Source organism: Athene cunicularia, assembly GCF_003259725.1.
Source record: "Athene cunicularia isolate RWA chromosome 1 unlocalized genomic scaffold, athCun1 chr1_part1, whole genome shotgun sequence".
Lineage (NCBI taxonomy): Eukaryota > Metazoa > Chordata > Aves > Strigiformes > Strigidae > Athene > Athene cunicularia.
In genome coordinates, this window is record NW_020799091.1 from 93644216 (window position 1) to 93664153 (window position 19938).

Sequence of the window (19938 nt, forward strand, 5' to 3'; positions counted from 1 at the left end):
CCCTCCCTTTTACTTGCTGAACACAAGGCATCCATGCCTCCATTTTGCTGTTCCTAAAGCCTCCACAAACACAATGCAACAAATTCCGAAGTGTTTTTCCATGTGTCTTGATACACTGAAGAATAATATTTCTTTGGCCTTACTCTAGCTTGGAAAGCAATTGTTGGAATACAGATGTTCTCCTTTTTCCTCCTATCATAGAATCATCTAGTTTGGAAAAGACCTTGAAGATCATCCAGTCCAACCATTAACCTCACACTGACAGTTCCCAGCTACACCAGATCCCTCAGCACTATATCAACCCGACTCTTAAACACCTCCAGGGATGGGGACTCCACCACCTCCCTGGGCAGCCCATTCCAACACCTAACAACCCATTCTGTAAAGAAATGCTTCCTGACATCTAGTCTAAACCTTCCCTGGCGCAACTTGAGGTCATTCCCTCTTGTCCTATCACTTATTACTTGGTTAAAGAGGCTTATCCTCAGCTCTCTGCACCCTCCTTTCAGGTAGATGTAGAAGGCGATGAGGTCTCCCCTCAGCCTCTTCTCCAGACTAAACACCCCCAGTTCCCTCAGCCACATCTCGTATGACATGTGCTCCAGACCCTGCACCAGCTTCATTGCTCCTGGGCAGACAGGACAAACATCTTTATGGGTCATTTGTTGCACAGGCTGCTGCGTTCCTAGATCTGTGTTGTTACCCTTTGGAATTCCAGCTCACTCTGCATGAAGAAATAGTGAGGTTACAGGGAATAACAAGCTTAATGTGGGTCAACAATGTCACAATATTTCAATAAAGGTATTTACCTTTTGGACTGTATCAACAACAATACAGTCTGCAAGACATATGAAGTAATCCTTGCAGCATATTCAGTACTGGTAGGGTTTCTGGTGGAGTACTGCCAAGTTTTTGGAATGACATTTCATGAAAAAACAAAGCAAGAGGTCAAAAGAACGATCCAAGGCTCAGGACACACGGCCTAGGAGGAAATGGTTTCTTTAGCTTAATGAAAACCCAACTCTAATAGCAGCCTATGAATACATTTAACACAGAGCTATGAAGGAGCAGAAGGGAATAAACCAATGGAGTTTACCTCCATTATGCAAAGGATTATCAAAAGTGCAGGAATAGGTTGCTTTGGAAGATTAATGAGTTTTTATCTTCAGTTCATTTTTCATAACTAGTGGAAGAAATATTTTTATAAATAGTGATAGCTATATTTAAATTGGCACTGGAATGGGAGGACAGACTACGTTAACTACCAGCGTCTCCTGAAGTCTAGATTTTCTACATAAGCACAACAGAAAAGATATGGAGCTGCCAAGAATACAACACAGACAGCTTGATAAAAGATGCATAGATGAAGGGTTTTAAATCAGATTTTGTAAATGGTGTATGGATTCTCTAAATCATCATAGGCAGTGACAGAAAATAAAAGGTCAAGGTTATGTAAAAGTCGTATAAGTAGCTTTTCCTTTTCTCATTAAATCTTCAAGGGAGCAGAATTGGACCAGCACAGAGTAGTAATTGTGCACTTCCTGATCAGACCATCTGTATTTAAGATACTGATTTTTGCTGGTCAGTTGAATGTTTGCTAAAACAGATTGTAAAGTACCAATTTATGTTTGTAATAGTAATAATAAAGTATTAGCAGCATTTGATGTAGGAGGGGAGTGTTATTCTTGCTTCAGACCAAATTTTTACTTGATCTGTATCAAAATTATTACCTTTGTCAGGAATTGTCAATAAAGGCAGAGAAGGAGCCATTTTCTCAGCAAAATAAAGCAGATTATTGAAAACTGATCTTGCCATCAAAGCTGTTCTGCGTGAGGGAATTAGAAAGGCCATTCTAAACCCTTTGACAAGCAGGGGGGGCTGCTGTCTCTAGTACAAAAAGAGCACCCGTCAGTGCTGTTTCTCCAAAGCCTAGCATGAAATAGAACTGCAAACTAGCAAGGTTGACATGCTCTCAGCTTTAGGGAAAAAACAGCCTGCAGAAAAATTGTTGGACTTAAATCCATATTGACTCCACTAGCGATTATAATGTGGAGAACAGTACTCATACCTCAATTTTTTTAAACAGAATTGAGAGGAACAGTCCTTGTAACAGGCAGTAAATAATCAGTGGTACATGTAATTCTGTACTCTAGATCTAATTATGCAAAATGCTGGGTGCTCCTTTTTTTTACGGCCTTTGAAACTTGCAGAACAAGGTCCTATACAATCTTTTCCAGTCCCCTGGGTACCCTGGCATTGCAATCATTTTTTAAAAAGTCATTTTATATATTAAGAGTTGACATGATCAGAAGTGTAACACTGAGCTATCCATTCTCTTACACCTCTGACTCAAACCTTCTCTATCACTGACTGGCCAAAGCTCCATATATTCTGGGCATTTTTGCAAAATGGGGCCTCAGGGAGGAGGTCATGCAAAGTATCAGCCTCCAAATGTCAGGCCCAGTCTTGCAATCCCCATGACAATTGTTTTACTGAAGTGAATGGAACTGCTCCTATGACAAACATGCAAGGGGCTGGTGTCAAGCTGAGAGAAAGGCCAGCAATAATAAAGTTATTTATAAAATGCTGTATAACTGTCACAAGTCGTCACAGCTGAACAGCACTGTATAGGCTGACATTCTTGATCCTCATCTTCTGCAGAAACCTAAGAATATTCCTCTTTTTAAAATGGTGCAAGCCCCCTCTGCTGTGAAATTCTAAACTAAAATACCCCTTATACTGGTACAATTCCCAGTAACTGTACACAAATATTTTGGTTCCAGTGTCCATTTAACAAAATGATTGAAGTTAATGGAAAGTAAGCAGAAGGCCTCCTTTGGTTGGTGAAGGGAGCTACAGTGCCTAAGATCAACTTGCAGTTTTGTCCTGAACGCTCACGCTTAATTCCCTCATGATACAGTCCTATAGTGCTTAGTATATACTACCTAATATTGGCCAAAAGTAACTCATAATTATCGGGAGTTTAATCCCAGCTACCCTTTTTGTCCTCAAATAACCATTCACCCTCGTTAATGAGAGCAGAGTAAGCGCACGTACCTCTTGGCGGACCAATGTCTTTCTAGCAGCAGACTGAAACCTGGCTCTGACAGTCAAAGAAGTAGCAGATGCAAGCAGTTATGAAGTACAGTACAACATAGCATGCGGTATGAGAGCAGCTTTAGAGAAATGCATACAAACACATTTTGCTTTTGCTTCATTTTTAAGGTGCTTGGGGGGAAAGAGGGAAGAAATCAGTGTTAATTCATTGCTTTCAATATGTTGATTTCACAGACACTTCTGTACCTAGTTTTTGATATATAACTCTGAAAACTGTTTGATACAGATTTTGGATCAGAAATGCCACACTATGTATATTTGCTTTATAAGACATGGTAACAGCTGAAAAAGAACAAGACCTGTCCTGGCAGTGGGAATAAACCTCTCAGTCTTGAACTGCACCCCTCAGCAGTTTGTCCTGCGTGTGTCTTGTATCACATGCTGTCGTCTTGCAGTCATGAGTCACTTGCTTCAGCTCCCACTGCTCAGGGATATCGGCTTGGCAAAGCTACACAGCTTATTCCCTGGGGAAATGTGCACGCAAAGCAGTGGGAAGTCAGGCCGCTGCTGTGCTGGAAACAGAACAGATTTGCATTTGAGTTCAAGCTGCAGGGAATACACGCTAAGTTGACTAATACCGCATCTATTTCTAGTCCTGTTACCTGGGTAATGGTAATTTTATTTTGTTATTTTCCTTCAGTGGTTACAAAAAGATTTTCTACCTTAAATTAACCTTTAAAAATCTGAATGAAATAAAGTAAATTCAGAAACAAACTATGTCATTTTTCCAGTTAGCATCATTTCACTAATGAGCAAAATAGGGATAACAGAGGGCAGATTTCAGGAGTCTGAGATATGTTCATTCTGTTCCAGGCTGGAAATTCCTTTCTAATTTGTTCTTGCCTTTGTGTTATTAGGGGACAATTCTCCCCACTATTGTAGCTTTGACCATTGTGACTAGTAGCAATCACTAACCTATGTAGTTCTGAAGGTCTCCTGTTTTTTCCTTCTTAGTACAAAAATATAATGGTAGGATGAAATTAGCAGACATTAGTGGGACCAGGTTTTCATACCAAACTTTCAAACTTTCATCAGGAGTTTCAGTGATCCTACATTTGCTAGATTTAGTATTTACTAGTACATTATTGGTTTAGCACCTATAGGTATCTAAAAAAAAAAAAAAAAAAAAAAAACACCCCCCTCCCTTCCAGAACTGCAATTCACACAGATAGCCAAAGTAACAAAAATTCAGAGGAACATTAATCATTCGCTTCCATTCTTGAAACATGGATAATGAACAATTCTTTTCTAGAACCCAGCTTAACATCCTCTTAGCACATAGCAGCAATTCAAAGGCAGTCCCTTAAAAACTCTACCAAAAGTAAAAGGCAAAAAATGAGAATCTAAAACTACAGACTGTTAGCATAACATGAGCAGTGCAATTGTGTGCAAGCCACAGAATCTGGAGTTGGGCTTCTGGAAAGGGAGGGCAAGAAAACAGAACACTGTTTTGGATTCATTTCAGTCTCTCACCTAAGTGAAAGCAAGATGCTTTCATAGGAGATTATTTCTTATAAGAATCCTTCATCTTCCTAAATTTGGTATTCTGGGATTGAAGGAGAGGAGAGAGAAATTTTTACATAAAAATTACCAACACAACATAGTGAAAAACGTCCAGCAAGATACCAGGAGGTTTGATAGCAAAGATTTTTCTCCAGGACAACTAACAACCTCTATAATTAATTAAGTTAAACTGATACAGAAAAGATAGGAAGATTGCATCAGATAAATGGGCAAAAACTAAAAGTTGCCATCTGGTCCTGGCAGATATATGAGCTGCCTATCATTATCTGCAGCAATGGTAGGTTTCTTGGCCAGTTAACATCATTGTTCACAGTTGGTTAGAAATAATCAGCAAAAACGTCTGTATCATGTGCAAGCCCTAAACAGGCCAGTGGTCAACTGCAAAATCCTGTGCCTGGCATTACAACGCAGTGCAATACTTCTTACTCTTGGCAAGCAACCGTGTTGGAGTTCAGGCCCTCAATGGCCAGTTTTGAAGCTTGTCAACATCAAACAGCAGTTTCTTCCCCTCTTGCCATAAAGGGCTGGTGAGTGGATTCCTAAGGAAGAAATGCTGGGCACCCTCTGCTCTCTGTCAGCCTATTTGAAGGCAGTGCAGACCTCATGAATGATTCCTGTTCTTCCTTTCAAAGGGATTAATGGCAGGGAAGGACTTGAAGGCTTTCTTTTCAGAAACAAAATTACTCCGTGGCAATATTCTGCAGAGACAAGTACACATTATTGGATTATACAAGTGTTTACATTTTCAGCCTTCATTTTATAGCAGATGTCTCCCAGATGTTTACCATAGTGGTAAAGCCTATGAAAATGTGGGTCGAGACTGGTATGAGATCAGCTCCCTAATCTGTGTGTGGAATTCACTTCCCTGGAGACCCTAACTCATGGCACTTTAACACTTTTCACTAATCTGTCTCAGAGAGGTAGGATTTAATCAGGGATTCTCTCCACATCCCCACTACTTTGTAAAGAGCAAAAATTTCCTCACAGGGAACTATTTTAGAATTGTATTATCCTCCTCTGAGCAAGATCACAGAGAAGGGGCCAGGTTGGAGCCCAACCAAGACTTCATTAAACTAAAGCTTTCAACAACAGAAGGAAATTCTAAGAAATTGCACACCCAGAAATCTTACTGGACTTCAGGGAGAAAGTCTGGCTTTTTTGTCATTAAGATCCTGAACTCCAGTTTCATTTTTTTCCCCTTAGGTTTTAATTCTTTGTCTTTCTGACCTTGTATGCATATTTTTGTGCTGAGTATTACATTCACCATCACGTTAGCCCTGTTAGTCTTCAGGGAAGGTGGACTGCAGAAACAGTGACAGCAGCTTTTCAGCAATAAACGTTACAGGAATGCAAACAGGAGATAGTTTCCAAGACTTCAGAACTTGTACCCATGGTCAAAACCACACTGTGAGCAGAATTCAAACCTCCCAGGGCTTTGCTTTAATTATGAAAGACAAACATCTGAAAGAGACACGTAAATAAGGAACAGTTTAGCCTAGGAACTGTGCAACTGCACCCAGTTACACGTTCTGTGTGAAGCCTTGTAAAATGCTCGTGTCGAAGACACTGGAGATATATTTTTTGAAAACAACTGTGAAAATGGATACTACCTACTCATGTTGAATCCATAACATTTTGATATTTCAGAAGAATGGCATGCAAATTCTAAAGGAATGATATTACTAGTAAGTGCTCTTCTCTGTTTAACTCCCCAAAAGGAGTCAACACACAGCTGATTGTGGGAAGGATTTTAAGACTATGCCTGAAGAGTTCTTCTCCAAGAAGAAACACTCAAAAGACTTCTTACATAGGAAAATCTTACAAATGCCCCTTTTAACATTTCTGTAATTCTTTCTGGTGTGTTGCCAATATCAGAGAGACAATATAGAGGTGCTAAAACCTGTAGCCTACCTCTCAGAAATAAGGAACATAAGCAGCTCTACAAAACACAGTCAACCATTATCTTTTTGAAAGTAAATTCCTGTAAATAATGTACATTACAAGATGAAATTAATGTAAACATGGTTCTAAAAACAGATTTTGGGGGTTTCTTAAATCCTCTTTAAAAAGGCATCCTAAAGAACTGAAGAGTTTTCCTCTTCTGTGTCTAATAAAAAGACATGTCAATAAAGTGGCTATATGAAGGGAAACCACTGTACAAAATGGTGTTAAAAGTATTTTGACCACCTCTTGCATTTTATTTAGAGTAATTAATTGTATTATTTGCACCATGTTGCAATGTTTTTGCAGATAATTTTTTCTTTCCTTCTCAAACTGGTCAGTGCTTTTACACATTAAAAAGTTTAAGTTTGTGTCCTTTAGCAGAGAATACACACTCATTGTAATTTCAGGGATAAGACAAAAAAAATGCTTTCAACTTAGAATCATAGAACCATAGGTTAGTTTGGGTTGGAAGAGATGTTTAAAGGTCATCTAGTCTAAACCCCCTGCAATGAGCAGGGATATAGTCAACTAGATCAGGCTGCTCAGAGCCCCATCCAACCTGGCCTTGAATGTTTCCAGGGATGAGGCATCTGCCACCTCTGTGGGAAATGATCGCAGTGTTTCACCACTCTCAGAGTAAAGAACTTCTTCCTTATATCTAGTCTAAATTTACCCTCTTTTAGCTTAAAATCATTACCCTTGTTCTATTGTGATGGACCCTACTAAAAAGACTGTCCCAATCTTTCTTATAAGTTCCCTTCAAATACTGAAATGCTGCTATGAGGTCTCCTTGGAGCCTTCTCCAGGCTGAACAACCATAACTCTCAGCCTGTCCTCACATAAGAGGTGCTCCAGCCCCCGATGATCTTTGTGGCCTCCTCTGGACCCACTCAAGCAGGTCCATGCCCTTCTTATGCTGGGGGCCCCAGAGGTGGACACAGCACTGCAGGTGGGGTCTCACAAGAGCAGAGCAGAGGGGCAGAATCCCCTCCCTGGACCTGCTGGCCACACTGCTCTTGATGCAGCCCAGGATGTGGTCATTTTTCTGGACTGTGAGTGCATATTGCTGGGTCCAGCTTTTCATCCACCAGTACCAAGTCCTTCTTTGCTCTCAATCCACTCATCCTCCAGCCTGTATGGATACTGGGTGTTGCACGGATCCATGTGCAGGACCTTGCATTTGGCCTTGTTGAACTTCATGCAGTTCACATGGGCCCACTTCTCGAGCTTGTCCAAGTCCCTCTGGATGGCATCCCACCCCTTAGGCTTGTCAACTGCACCACGCAGCTTGGTGTCAGCTTGCTGAGGGTGCACTTGATCCCACTGTCTATGTTATTGATGAAGATATTAAACAGTACTGGTCCCAATACAGACCCCCAAGGGACACCACTTGTCACCGGTGTCCATCTAGACATTGAGCTGTTGACTGCTACCCTCTGGATGCAACCCTCTGACCACTTCCTCATTCACCCAACCTTCCATCCATCAAATCCATATCTCTCCAATTTAGAGAGAAGGATGTTGTGGGGGACCACGTCAAAGGCCTTACAGAAGTCCAGATGACATTCGCAGCTCTTCCCTTTTCCACTGACGCAGTCATTCAATCATAGAATCATGGTCAGGCAGGACTTGCCTTTGGTGAAGCCATGCTGGCTGTCTTGAATCACCTCCCTGTTCTCCATGTGCCTTAGCATAGCTTCTAGGAGGATCTGTTCCATGATATTCCCAGGCACAGATGTGAGGCTGACAGGTCAATAATTCCCTAGGGTCCTCCTTTCTACTCTTTTTAAAAATGGGTGCAATGTCCCTTTTTCCAGTCACCGAGGACTTCAGCTGACTGCCATGACTTTTCAAATATCGTGGAGAATGGCTTGGCAACTACATCAGCCAGTTTCCTCAGGACTCTGGGATGCATTTATGGGACTTACGTATATTCAGGTTCCTCAGGTGGTCACAAACCAGATCTTGTCTTACAGTGGGAGGGACTTTGCTCCTCCAGTCTCCATCTTGTGGTCCCTCCACTTGAGACATGTGGGAAGAGAGGTTGCCAGTGAAGACTGAGGCAAAAATAGTTGTTGCGTACCTTAGCCTTCTCCTTGTCCATTGTTACCAGTTTGACAGTCTTGCTCACTGGTGGGGTACGCTTTCTTCGACCTTCCTTTTCTGGCTGACATATCTGCAGAAGCCTGAGTGAGAATTTATATAATATTGGATGCAGCCATTACAGTTGCCTGCCTGCAGCAGACTAGTCAAATATGCTGACATTATTTTAGAAGATCACAGAATTATCATGTTAATAATTGTATCTGTCCAAAATATCATATGACAACTGCTGCAGTGTTATGTTAAAGTAACAAAATCCATATACTTCTGTTTTTTTAAAAAAAACCTCTTTTTTTCCCAGGAAGAGATGTTTCTATGGTTCAACTTTTAGTTCTGCAAGATTATATTAATCTTGAAAGAGGCACATTTCTCCATGATTTGCATGGTGGAAATAAAAGGTAAAATAGGTTTATATTACCTTGTAGACTATTGTGCAGACATTTTCTGCTTTCTTGAAAACATGAGCCAGTATGGATCACTGAAATGCCAACCAGGTCCAACCTGCTTGCATGGATCCCATGAAGAACCATGAGGGGACCTGAATCTTAGAGTGACCCCTTGGAATGTGTTCAGGGCAGGCACTACAATATTTGCTGTGCAGCACTCCACAAGAGTAAGATCCTATGTGGTGTGAAGGTGGCATAAGGTACTGCAGTAAGTCAGATCTTGGCCCCATGCTAAACTAGAAATGGGAATTTCCACCTGACATCATGTATAATAAAAGCACATACAGTTTTAATTTAGTATGCTATCACTATGGTCTTCAACGCTGTCAACACATACTACCACCTGGAAACTTAGATGTGTGAATTGTTTTAAACATCTAACAAGAACGTCACTTTTACAGGACTCTGTTCAGAAGAAAATCTGTTTTCATTTTACCTGAGGATTTATGTTTTAATTTTACTAGTGTCACCTGCTGTGGATAGGTCACTTTTCTTTGCCTGAATAAGATTTTTTGCATTTCTGAAAATTCTGTGCCTGTCATGAGAACATGATTAATTTTTTTATTGATCCTGTGCAGTTGCAGGGCCTGTCAGTACCTGAGATGGAGACGCAGTACTGTGTGGGATTCCTGTACATACGTAACTCCATATGGTGCACTGCTGATTACAAATAAGCAAACAGCTTTCAGAGTGTCCATCTCTCACCTACCTTGGCATCTGCACAATTACATCTTTGAAGTACACATCTTGCCACATTATCACTTCAATAACCAATTTTAATTGTCAAGGAATGACAGTGTGTGATCTACTTGTTTCTCCTGAGCAGTGTTTAAGCTGCTGGTATCTACTTTATGGCCCAGTTACAAAGGTCAGAATCTCAAGGTGTACAGACAGGTGTATTCTATCACAACACTACTCACTTGACATGTGTATGAATCTTCATCAGTTTTGGTTATTTATACAATTAAAATAAAATGAGAGCAAGCACGTTTGCACGCATGGAAGAACAACTTCCTTTGTACTTTCAAGTGATTGGTCAAATGTTACCCTCCCATCTCCCATCCCCCAAATTTACAGATTTAACCAAAATACAATGTACACAAAAAAAGATAGTTTATTGAACTAGACTAACTGATGTAATGCTTAGCCACTGTATTTTGTATTAACAACGCTGTTGCAGAGGTACATGAAATGACACATGGATTCTTTTTTCTGCCTGTAATTAAATCTAAACACAAGAAATAAACGACAAAAAGGGCATGCGATGCTTTCCAAGTCACATAGCTTTGATAAGACTATAAAAGATCTTGCATACCTAATAATTCAAATAAAATTTCAACTTTTTGCCTTGCCGAATTAATTTTGTGCTTTTGAGTTCTCATGAAGCTATGAAGAATTATAAACTATTAAGAGTTGCAAAGTACAAAGTTGATCAGATCTGTAACAAGAAAGTAGAGACAATCATTACAAAATACTGTCCTTTAAAAGGTAAGACATGTGAACTTACTTTGACTCAGCATGATTGACAGCTGCACAGTTGAAATAACATTATGAAAAAAACCTATGAAGCAACATCAAACAGGTCAGAGCAGCTTTTCTTTTCTCTTTTCCTATCAATACATCTCTCCTTACAGTACCATTGTGTCTGTGCAGTGGATATCTCAGGTGTTACATTTGTTTCTCTCTCTTTTTTTTTTTTTTTTCTTTTTCTTTTTTGCCTTCAATGTTTATCGGAATAGTCACTATCCAAATATTTTGGTTCATGTATTCAATTTAACCCAACAATGACAATTAAACTGCATTGTCAGTGCTTGGGTTTTGTTTGTAAAGTTGTCCCCAATGAAATTCCAGACACCACTGAAGACAATACACACTACATACGTATATTTACAAAACATTCCATCACTTTCATGGCACAGATGAATTATGCATGAATCCCAACAAGCAATCACATCACTAAAATTTTAGATAATAACCTGACTGACATTTCTGCCCTCTCCATTTAGCACTGTGGGCGATAAAGTATTTGGACAAGCAACAGGTTCAGTGGCTCCACAACCAGTAGGAAAAAGAACCAGACAACCATTTAAATACATTTCCATAACAAGTTATATGTATTAAAAACAAAAAACAAACCCCAATGCATCTTGATCTTGGATTTTTCTGTGCACATCAGATCCACCTACTGATTGTTTGCATCTATATCCTTGGAGGAATGTGGCATTTTCAGCCTAATGCATTAACAATCATGCACATACAAATGCTTTTATGCACATTTCACAGAAGACTTCTCACCCACAGTACAAGATAAACAGTACAACAAATTGAACACTCTTTGTTAAATCCTACTTACCATTGTCTTGTCAAAAAAATGCATTATGCTAATATACAATGAGATTTTTTTAAAAAAGAACAATTGCTCAAGCAGCAAGTATTATTAATTTTATCAGATGTATTCTCCAGATTTCTTTACCAATCAGTCAAACCAATACAAACTAGACCAAAACCAAATTAAATGAGAAAAGACAAGAGCAAAACGACTTTCTGGCAGTACCACAAACCATGGACTGTCACAAACTTAGTGCAAGAACTGGCACGGATTAGAACTGGGCAACTGAGACCAACCAGCAAGCTTTAAGTACACAAGTATACTGAAGAAATTCTAGATGAGCTATGAAAGAGCAGTTTCAATCCCGTCGCTTACAGGCAGAGGACAGTCAGCAAAGACTGGTGAAAAGTAGTATTGAAGTAAGCAAATATATTATGTCACAAAATTTAGCTTTGCTGGCTGAAATAGTCAAATATTTACCAGTTATCACAAGACAAGGTAATGAAGCAGGCCTGCCCTCTTCCTTATAGGATCACAGAAGTAACTGGTAGGAAGCTTCATGAATAGCTTTGCTTTGGCACCAGGTTGTGCTTTAAATTTGAACTTTAATGTAGAGATCTGCTGCAAAGCCTTTGCCTCATTCACATAGTGAAACTTCCAAAGAATGATTTAGTATCTTCCAACCGTATCAAAAAAGTTTTTATTTTCATTTGCTCTCCCCTTCCTCATAGTACCCCCTCAGAATACATTAATGATCTCTTGCAGAAGTACACCTCATTCTTTACCAAAGAAACAAAGAAAAAATAAAACATGCACAGCAGTAATAAAGTATCCAAGTAAAACCACAAGAAAATGCTGCAGAAAGAACTCTTCTGGTTCTACATCAAAATCAAATCAAGCTGTCTGGGCTGTAAAGATTTACCCTGTATTGAGAGGCAGCAAAGCTTTTACGGAGAGATGTGTGTCCTAACAAAAGATGCACTGCACTGACCTAGCTCACTTTAGGACAATCAGATGTTCATTCACCAAATGAGATCCAAGTTCTGATAAAGTATGGTGATACCAGCTGCTAAAGAAGAAATAACTATGAGTCAGACCTTCAGGAAAGACAGCAGTGGGGGTGAGGGGGAAGACCTTGAAATAGCAAAGATTTCTTACATGCGAGAGCATTATTTCAGTTACAGTAAAAAGAAGCAGCCAGCTTACAATAGGACAAGTGTAAGCCAGCTTTGGCACTTGTGTTACTGAAAATAATGTGGTGACGGTTCCCAGCTCAGGAGACAACCAGCTGTGAAGGTTTATTTGCAACAGTGACCACTTGACCACTTGAGCAGCTAGGCATTTCTTATGCCAGGGAAAGCCTGCTTGCTATTTGTAAAGCTACCCAAGTCCATCTGTTATTAAACAGAGACATGAGGTAATCGTTACTTCCAGAAGACAACTTAACAGGATACCAAGGGTGACACATAGCATAAAATTTTCAAATACATGAGCAACTAGTAGGTTTAAAACCTACATTCTCTTTTTCCATTCTAAGCCCTGTCCATTGAAAGACAGTTTAATAGCATGAAGTGAAAGTTTCCTTAAACTGGCTCAGAAAAACCCCCAAACACTGGAGCAATCAAACCCTGAACATTCCTTAAGCAAATGAACAAGTCTTTCGGGAATGACATGGGCAGAGACCACATGTTTTGTAGACCAAACCTGAGCAGAGATTGGATTTTGTTTCTTTTCTGTAAATAGACAAAAAACATATTTCAAGATACAGCTGAAGTGGTGTCAAAATAGCGATGAGCCAGGTCACAATCAGAATTTTGTATATACAATTTGTATTAACTTAAAAAAATAAAGAAGTTCAAAATACCTCCAGAGAACATTCTAGGTTAGCAAAATGTCCTGTACAAAAGTAAGCCACATCTGTTGGTTTAAAGGAAGTCCACAGTAATTGGTCTCTTCTTAGCTGATACAGTAAATGGTTTCTTCATTTGAGGCTCTCCTGCTGGAGTACCTGTGGGGGACTTCAGCACCCCATGACGGGGTTTCTGTTCAGGATTGAAAGCCACACGGGAGGGTCCTTCAGGGCTCACTAATATACTTTTGTCAGTCTTTTTAAACTCTGTTGAAAAACAAGCAAACAAGTTAAAAGAAATACCACCCCATGGAATAATTGGGCATGTCAATCAACTGGGGAATTGTCCAGACTGGGAAGTCTGCCTTAGATCCTTAAGTCCATCACTGAAGATCAGAATCATAGGATCATAGACTAGTTTGGGCTGGAAGAAACTTTAAAGATCACCTAGTTCCAGCCCCCCTGCCATAGGCAGGAACACCTCCCACTATATCAGGTTGCTCAAAGCCCCGTCCAACCTGGCCTTGAACACTTCCAGGGAGGGGGCAGCCACAGCTTCTCTGGGCAACCTGTGCCAGTGTCTCACCTCCCTCACAGTAAAGAATTTTTTCCTAGTGTCTAACCTAAATCTACCCTCTTTCAGCTGAAAGCCATTACCGCTCATCTTATTCCTACACTCCCTGATAACGAGTCCCTCCCCATCTTTCCTGCAGGCCCCCTTTAAGTACTGGAAGGCCGCTATCAGGTCTCCCAGGAGCCTTCTCTTCTCCAGGCTGAACAACCCCAACTCTCTCAGCCTGTGCTCACAGGGGAGATGCTCCAGCTCTCTCAGCATCTGTGGCCTCCTCTGGACCCACTCAAGCAGGTCCATGTCCTTCTTATGCTGTGGGCCCCAGAGCTGGACACAGGACTCCAGGTGGGGTCTCACAAGAGCAGAGAGGAAGAATCCCCTCCCTCGACCTGCTGGCCACATTTTTCTTGATGGTTAGCTTTCTGGGTGGCAAGTGCATATTGCTGGCTCATATTCAGAGTCTTCATTAGAAGCCTAAGACTTTGGGGAAAAATGAAGAGATGGTGGCGAAGCACATCTCTTAGGAGAGACCCTTTCAGAAAGGGGTTCTGTTGCAACCTACAGAGAGGCTGTGAACCATTCCCCACAATTTCACAGACCACCAAAGACTCTCAGAAACAGGTGTTCTACCTGTCCTGAACACACTTTTGTTTAAAAGCTAGTGATTGTAAGAAGTGGTTCTGTTCTGACTGTTAAACAGCACTGTTTTAGAGACTCCTGGTTATCCCTCCTGCCAGCAGGTAAGCATTTTTATTCTCTTTGTGCAGCTGTATTACATTAACATAAACACATACATCAAGCCCCACTACTCTCCCTTTGAACCTGGCCTATAGCACATCTCAAAGAGTAAAAAAAAAAAAAAAAAAAAAAATGAATACATGGAATAAACTTTTATGCTAGCAAGACATTTATTTAACAAAGAAAACTCTGCTTACACATGGGATTCAGAAGGGAACTGACATTTATCTACTCATTACCAATAATAAATCAGAGGCGGCCAAGAAAAAAAAACAAAACTTTACTATTAGACAGCCTGAGCTCATCAGCATATCAGCACCTTTGTCCTGGGAAACAGAAGTGAGCATTGAAGACTGAAGTGCACATTTCCCTAAGAGGTGCCCTGCAGAACAGGCGGCTCAGGAAGGGGAGTTTGGCACTCTGCTACACTGTTTTCTATCTGTAAGGTACCCTGGAATCATGCAAGCCTAGCCATTGGGGTGAATGTCCTAAACTTTACTATCTCCTCTGGACAGGAACTTGAGGATGGTTTATGAACTATGTACAAATACTGAGAGAAAAAATGATCAGAACCATCCTGTTCCAGAGAGGTAAGGAGTACAGGTGTGTATGAGTACAGCGTACAGCTTCTCCTTCCTCAGCTGCAAGAGAAAGTGTGGAGACACGCAGAAGTATCAGACTCACCAGCAGTCATGTTTTTATTCAAGCCAAAAGTGACTTTTTTGGAGCTGGATGACTGCATCTTGTTCAACTATAAAGAAAAATAGAGACATAAATAAGATTTCTGAAGCAATAGTAAAAGTTCCTTTACCTGCATTCCATCAAAACTGATGCAAAGCACTTACTTCCCTTCAGCTGATTAAGAACTCCCCCAGCCCACTAGCACTGGCCCCTGCTAAGACAGCATTGTTTTTCTACCCAAAAGCAAACATATTCCAGTTGTAGAAAAATGACATGCTCTTCCTAACATCATTATGTAACTCAACAAGAAGATATTTGTGTATTAAATACACCAGCTCAACAGCACTCAGGCCTCAAAAGTGCAAAAAGGGCTTGCAAAGATATTATATGTTAAAAAGGTTTAGAAAAGAGGGCTGTCTTTTGAAGCCCTGTAGTGCTGTCAGCCTCCACAAATGGGAAGAAATGGAGGCTCAAAGTCCCTTAGCAAGACTGAAAGTCAGTTTATGCTTTTGCTTTCTTGCAAAATGAGCAGGTTCAGAATGGTGTCTTTTCAACAAGAAGGTATTTTTGAAAGCAGGGGGGAAGGAAGAAGAAATGTTAAAGATGCCTAGGACTCATTTTCTGAAACTCTGGAGCCATGTGTGACTGTCTACAAGGAAATGCAACAGCATTTCCAGTTTTATCTGCCCATGTTAGAGACTGACTGGAAAAGGCAGCATGAGTGAGGTCACACCCTGTGCTGGGGCAGGTAGCTTGGGAAGAGACCTGTGCCCAGACTCAGCTGCCATCTGTGAGATCACATTACCTGCATGGATGCCCTGGTGGAAGAGATGGTGCTTCTGGCTTTCCTGAAGAATACTGGCTTTGGTAAAGTTGATTTTTCAAATTTTACAAAGTCACTTCCTGGTTTTGCTTTATTTGTCTTTAATGATGATAGAGCAGCACTGTTTTCCTATAAAGGAGGGAAAGGAAAAAATGCTCTTAGTACAAAAGTACTGTAGGTAACTATACCTAGTACAGTGACTGGTGCTCAGAGCTTACCACATGCAGCTTCTGTAAATATTGCCACAGCTGAGAGAAAGATCGCATAAGCTAATCATTATGATTAGCTCTCAGGAGTTAACTTTGCAGTTAGCATGACTGAAAACAGAAGTTTAAGCAGGCTCTGCACTGAAATAGGAAGGTCATTGCAAAGCAAAGAAGAACTTGCAATACATTTGCCTGGCCTGTCAGAGCGCAAAGACTTTTTCTTCATGTGCATGAGGCTGCCTTACAATCCACGCAACTCTTGTGCATGCAAATGCCTACGGGTATTTTTCTTGCCCTTAAGCAAAATAGCTTCTGTGATACCTCTGGATGCTAATGTACACACACAACAAATAACCAAAGCTGGCTTTAGGCTAAGATGGAGACTTTGGGGGGAAAAAAAAAAAAAAAAAAGTGGAGTATGAAGGCTGTCTATATTCTCAGAAATACAGCTACTAGTTTGCTGCCTCAAATTCATACTGAGGATTAAATGAAGTGCATTAATGAAATGCACCGCTCCAGAGTTTTCCAACCTGTTGTGTGTGGGCCCCAGATATCTGTGGACTACTGTGAGAAGTTCAGCTATGCTTCACAGCAACCTGCAGATGTAAAATTCCAAAAGCAGTTCACAGCTGTGCTGTGGAAAATGTCCAGGGGATATGGCCTCTTTCACAGATTTGAAAATCCCTTCTGCTTTAAATAAAGTAAAAAGCACGTGTCTTAATTTTCCAAATTCTGAAGACAATCGTGAAATAATGCTGCACTTCTCTGTTTTTCCCTCTTCTTCCCCTCAATACTCAAAGTTAATTTTTTGGGGGTGTGTGCTGTCTTTGAAATCAAGAATCAAAACATGGCCCTCATGGCTTCTGGGCAGAAGACCAGTATTACATAACTAAAACCAGGAGATAAAACAACATGTTATTTCTCAAGCAATGAAAACAAAATTAGCAAAGCCTAATTTCCTCCACATTTGTGCATTTTAGCTTTACCCTGCCTTCTTCTTTCTTACACCAATACTCTTGTTCTCCTCCTGACTCAACTCTAGAATTTCTCTTCTCGTCTCCACCCTCTCACTCCTACTTGCCACACACATATACATACACACAGCTACCTGGATTGGGCAAGAAACAACAAATGCTGTAGTTTCTTCAGAATTACACTTGGGAAGGGTGGCCTGCTAGCCCATGCACTGACTGGCCAACAGAACAGTGCTGGGGTCATGCTGCTGCATTTCCCTCAGCAGCTACACTAATTTGTGCCAACAACTGATTTCCATGAAGCTCGCAGGAACTTCATCTTGAATGTGTTGCAGGTTTTTGAATCTGTTGGTCAGTTGCAACAAAGTTTTACAAATGAAGATGGGGATGGCATAATCATATATTCTTAGAAACTAAGCTTTTATAGAAAAAGAAAGATGAGGTATGCAACATGGAACATTTAGGTAACAGGAGACAAAGCCAGTGGTTCCTATTTAGAAGCCCTCAAGTGAGAAAAATGCAGTTTGCATACTGGGGAGAGAAATATTTTGGTTCTTCACTCTCAGTACTTTAGCATCAAAAAATAGAAAATGTCAAAGGTATTGTAGTATTATTTAAGCAATGTTTCAAAATGCATTTTTTTCTCCCTTGAAGGACTGAGTGGTTATATCAAGTTCATATATGAGGCTGCACTACTTAACTACGATACAGTTTTAAACTTAAGTCAGAGGTGAGCTGATAAGCTAGTAACACACACTGTTTAGCCAGACAAAGATGGAGTGGTTTTGTATTCTGAATCTCATTTACACTTTATGAATTTTCTTTCCGCCAAAGTGAGACTGTCAACAAGACTTCCAAGAATATAACTGAACCCCTAAATGTGTTAGGGTGAATATATACATAGCAAGTGAGCACTTTAAAGAATTTCAGTGTCAGGAGACAGAAGAACCACTGCACTGTCTCAGCCATGCTACCAAAAATATACAGTGCAATATGCTTCTTGACTGTTTAATTGCTTAGCAAAATCAACCCTATTCTACTTATTGCCAAGAAGAAAATGAGGGTGGAAGGTAGAGGAGGAAAAAAACCAAATTTGTTTCCAAATTGCAGGACATAAATTTTTGAAGATAAATACAATCAGACCTCTATAGTGAAAAAACAGTACTGTAAAGACAGTACTGTCTTTATAATAAACTGGACTATTCATAAATGTGATCATAGAGCCATTGAAAGTCACACTCATATTCTCTGTTCGCTGTTTCCCCAGATACTTTTCTCGTACAGCATTAACAATTTAAGATGAAGTGAGCTAGCAAAAGAAGCCACTACTGGAATTGCTGTAGGCAGTTTCACAAGGAGCTTATATTAATCAAAGTGTGTGCTACCGCTGCTGAAAAAGGGATGTCCAATCTTCCCATTCTCATCCTGTTGCCAAAATATGCCCTTTACAAACATGCTGTAAGCTTAACCAGAGAGCCAATGCAAAAAGAATAACTAACCCAGGGACCAAAAAAAAAAAATTTTCTTTTTAAAAAAAAGACAATTCCATACCCTAAAGACCCAAGTTTCATATAGATGAGTTCTTCCAGCTGAGCAGCTGGAACAGGCTTTAGTGTTGTTGCACAGGAGGGTGTAAGACTGTGGCAGTGGGTGTGGATTTCTGGGGAATTGAGCTTTTTGGTGACAATACATGATGACATCACCATACAGCCTGCCCATGAAGCCCCACATTCAGAAAGCTAACGCCAAATTTGAAAACGAGCCTGGCAGCTCATGAAGAAGGCAGAGAAAAGAATGCGATATACATACCTCCTTCCTGCTTTTCTTGCATGCAGATTCCAGAACTCCATTAGCTTCGACAGAGTTTAGCACTTCTTTTACTTGCCTCTTCTTTTTCAAGGTTCCTGCTTTCTGGCTGGAGACTTTCATTCCTTCCAAAACAACTAGCTTTGTCTTCAATTTGACCTTCCTGGAGAGCATAGATTCAGAGTCTGCATCTCCTGACAGGGTCTTCAGCAAGTCCTCCTTGTTGGATTTCATGTCATTTTGCTGCAAAAGGGTATCCCCATTCACAAAGACAGCCCTTGTTTTCTGTTTCTTTTTCACAGCCTTAGGAGTTAACAGCGTAACAGATGGGCTGACATCCTCTGCCCCACTGGCATTAGCTGGTCCATTCTGACACACTGGTTCTACAGGAACATTTTGCACTTTTGGATTCATTTTCTTCAACTGACTCTTTTTACTCTGTTCTCTGTTGGACGGTACGTTCTGCGCAGAGATACTGTGATTTTCTCTGGTATCAGTTGCTGCATTTGTGGTCTCATTTGCCTCATTTACTAGCAATTTCTTTTTCTTCCTCTCCTTGTTACTTTCTGGCACCTTTCCCTGGCTAAAAACATTAGATCCAGATGTTTCAGCTATTTCCTCCTCACAGTTTCCATCAGCTGTTCCAGAATCAGCACTTGGCCTGTCCTTCTTCCTTTTTTTCCTCTTCTTCGGGGGAACTGATGCCTCTTTCACATTTGACATCTCTTGTTCATCCTCTATATCCACCCCAAAAAAGAATGCCATATAACAGATGTGAAACACAAAGGTATTTATAACAACTGAATTACTTCCCCCCCCCCCCCCCC

The 19938-nt window shown here is 40.5% G+C and overlaps 2 protein-coding genes across 3 annotated transcripts in view; both read right to left on the bottom strand.

Moving 5' to 3' along the window:
• The window catches only part of PDXK (pyridoxal kinase), a 63108-nt gene extending 53218 nt beyond the window's left edge, over positions 1–9890 (bottom strand). The window contains exons 1-2 of the mRNA XM_026846406.1: positions 9844–9890; positions 8669–8771 (exon numbers count right to left, since the gene is read on the bottom strand). Coding sequence (XP_026702207.1) covers positions 8669–8771; positions 9844–9890 — 150 coding nt within the window. The remainder of the gene's footprint in view (positions 1–8668; positions 8772–9843) is intronic.
• A 333-nt stretch (positions 9891–10223) lies between these two features.
• Positions 10224–19938, bottom strand: part of RRP1B (ribosomal RNA processing 1B) — a 20620-nt gene continuing 10905 nt past the window's right edge. For both annotated transcript variants that reach the window (XM_026853919.1, XM_026853912.1), the window contains exons 12-15: positions 19115–19848; positions 16108–16254; positions 15306–15372; positions 10224–13579 (exon numbers count right to left, since the gene is read on the bottom strand). In XM_026853919.1, the coding sequence (XP_026709720.1) occupies positions 13389–13579; positions 15306–15372; positions 16108–16254; positions 19115–19848 (1139 nt within the window). In that variant the 3' untranslated portion in view covers positions 10224–13388. The remainder of the gene's footprint in view (positions 13580–15305; positions 15373–16107; positions 16255–19114; positions 19849–19938) is intronic.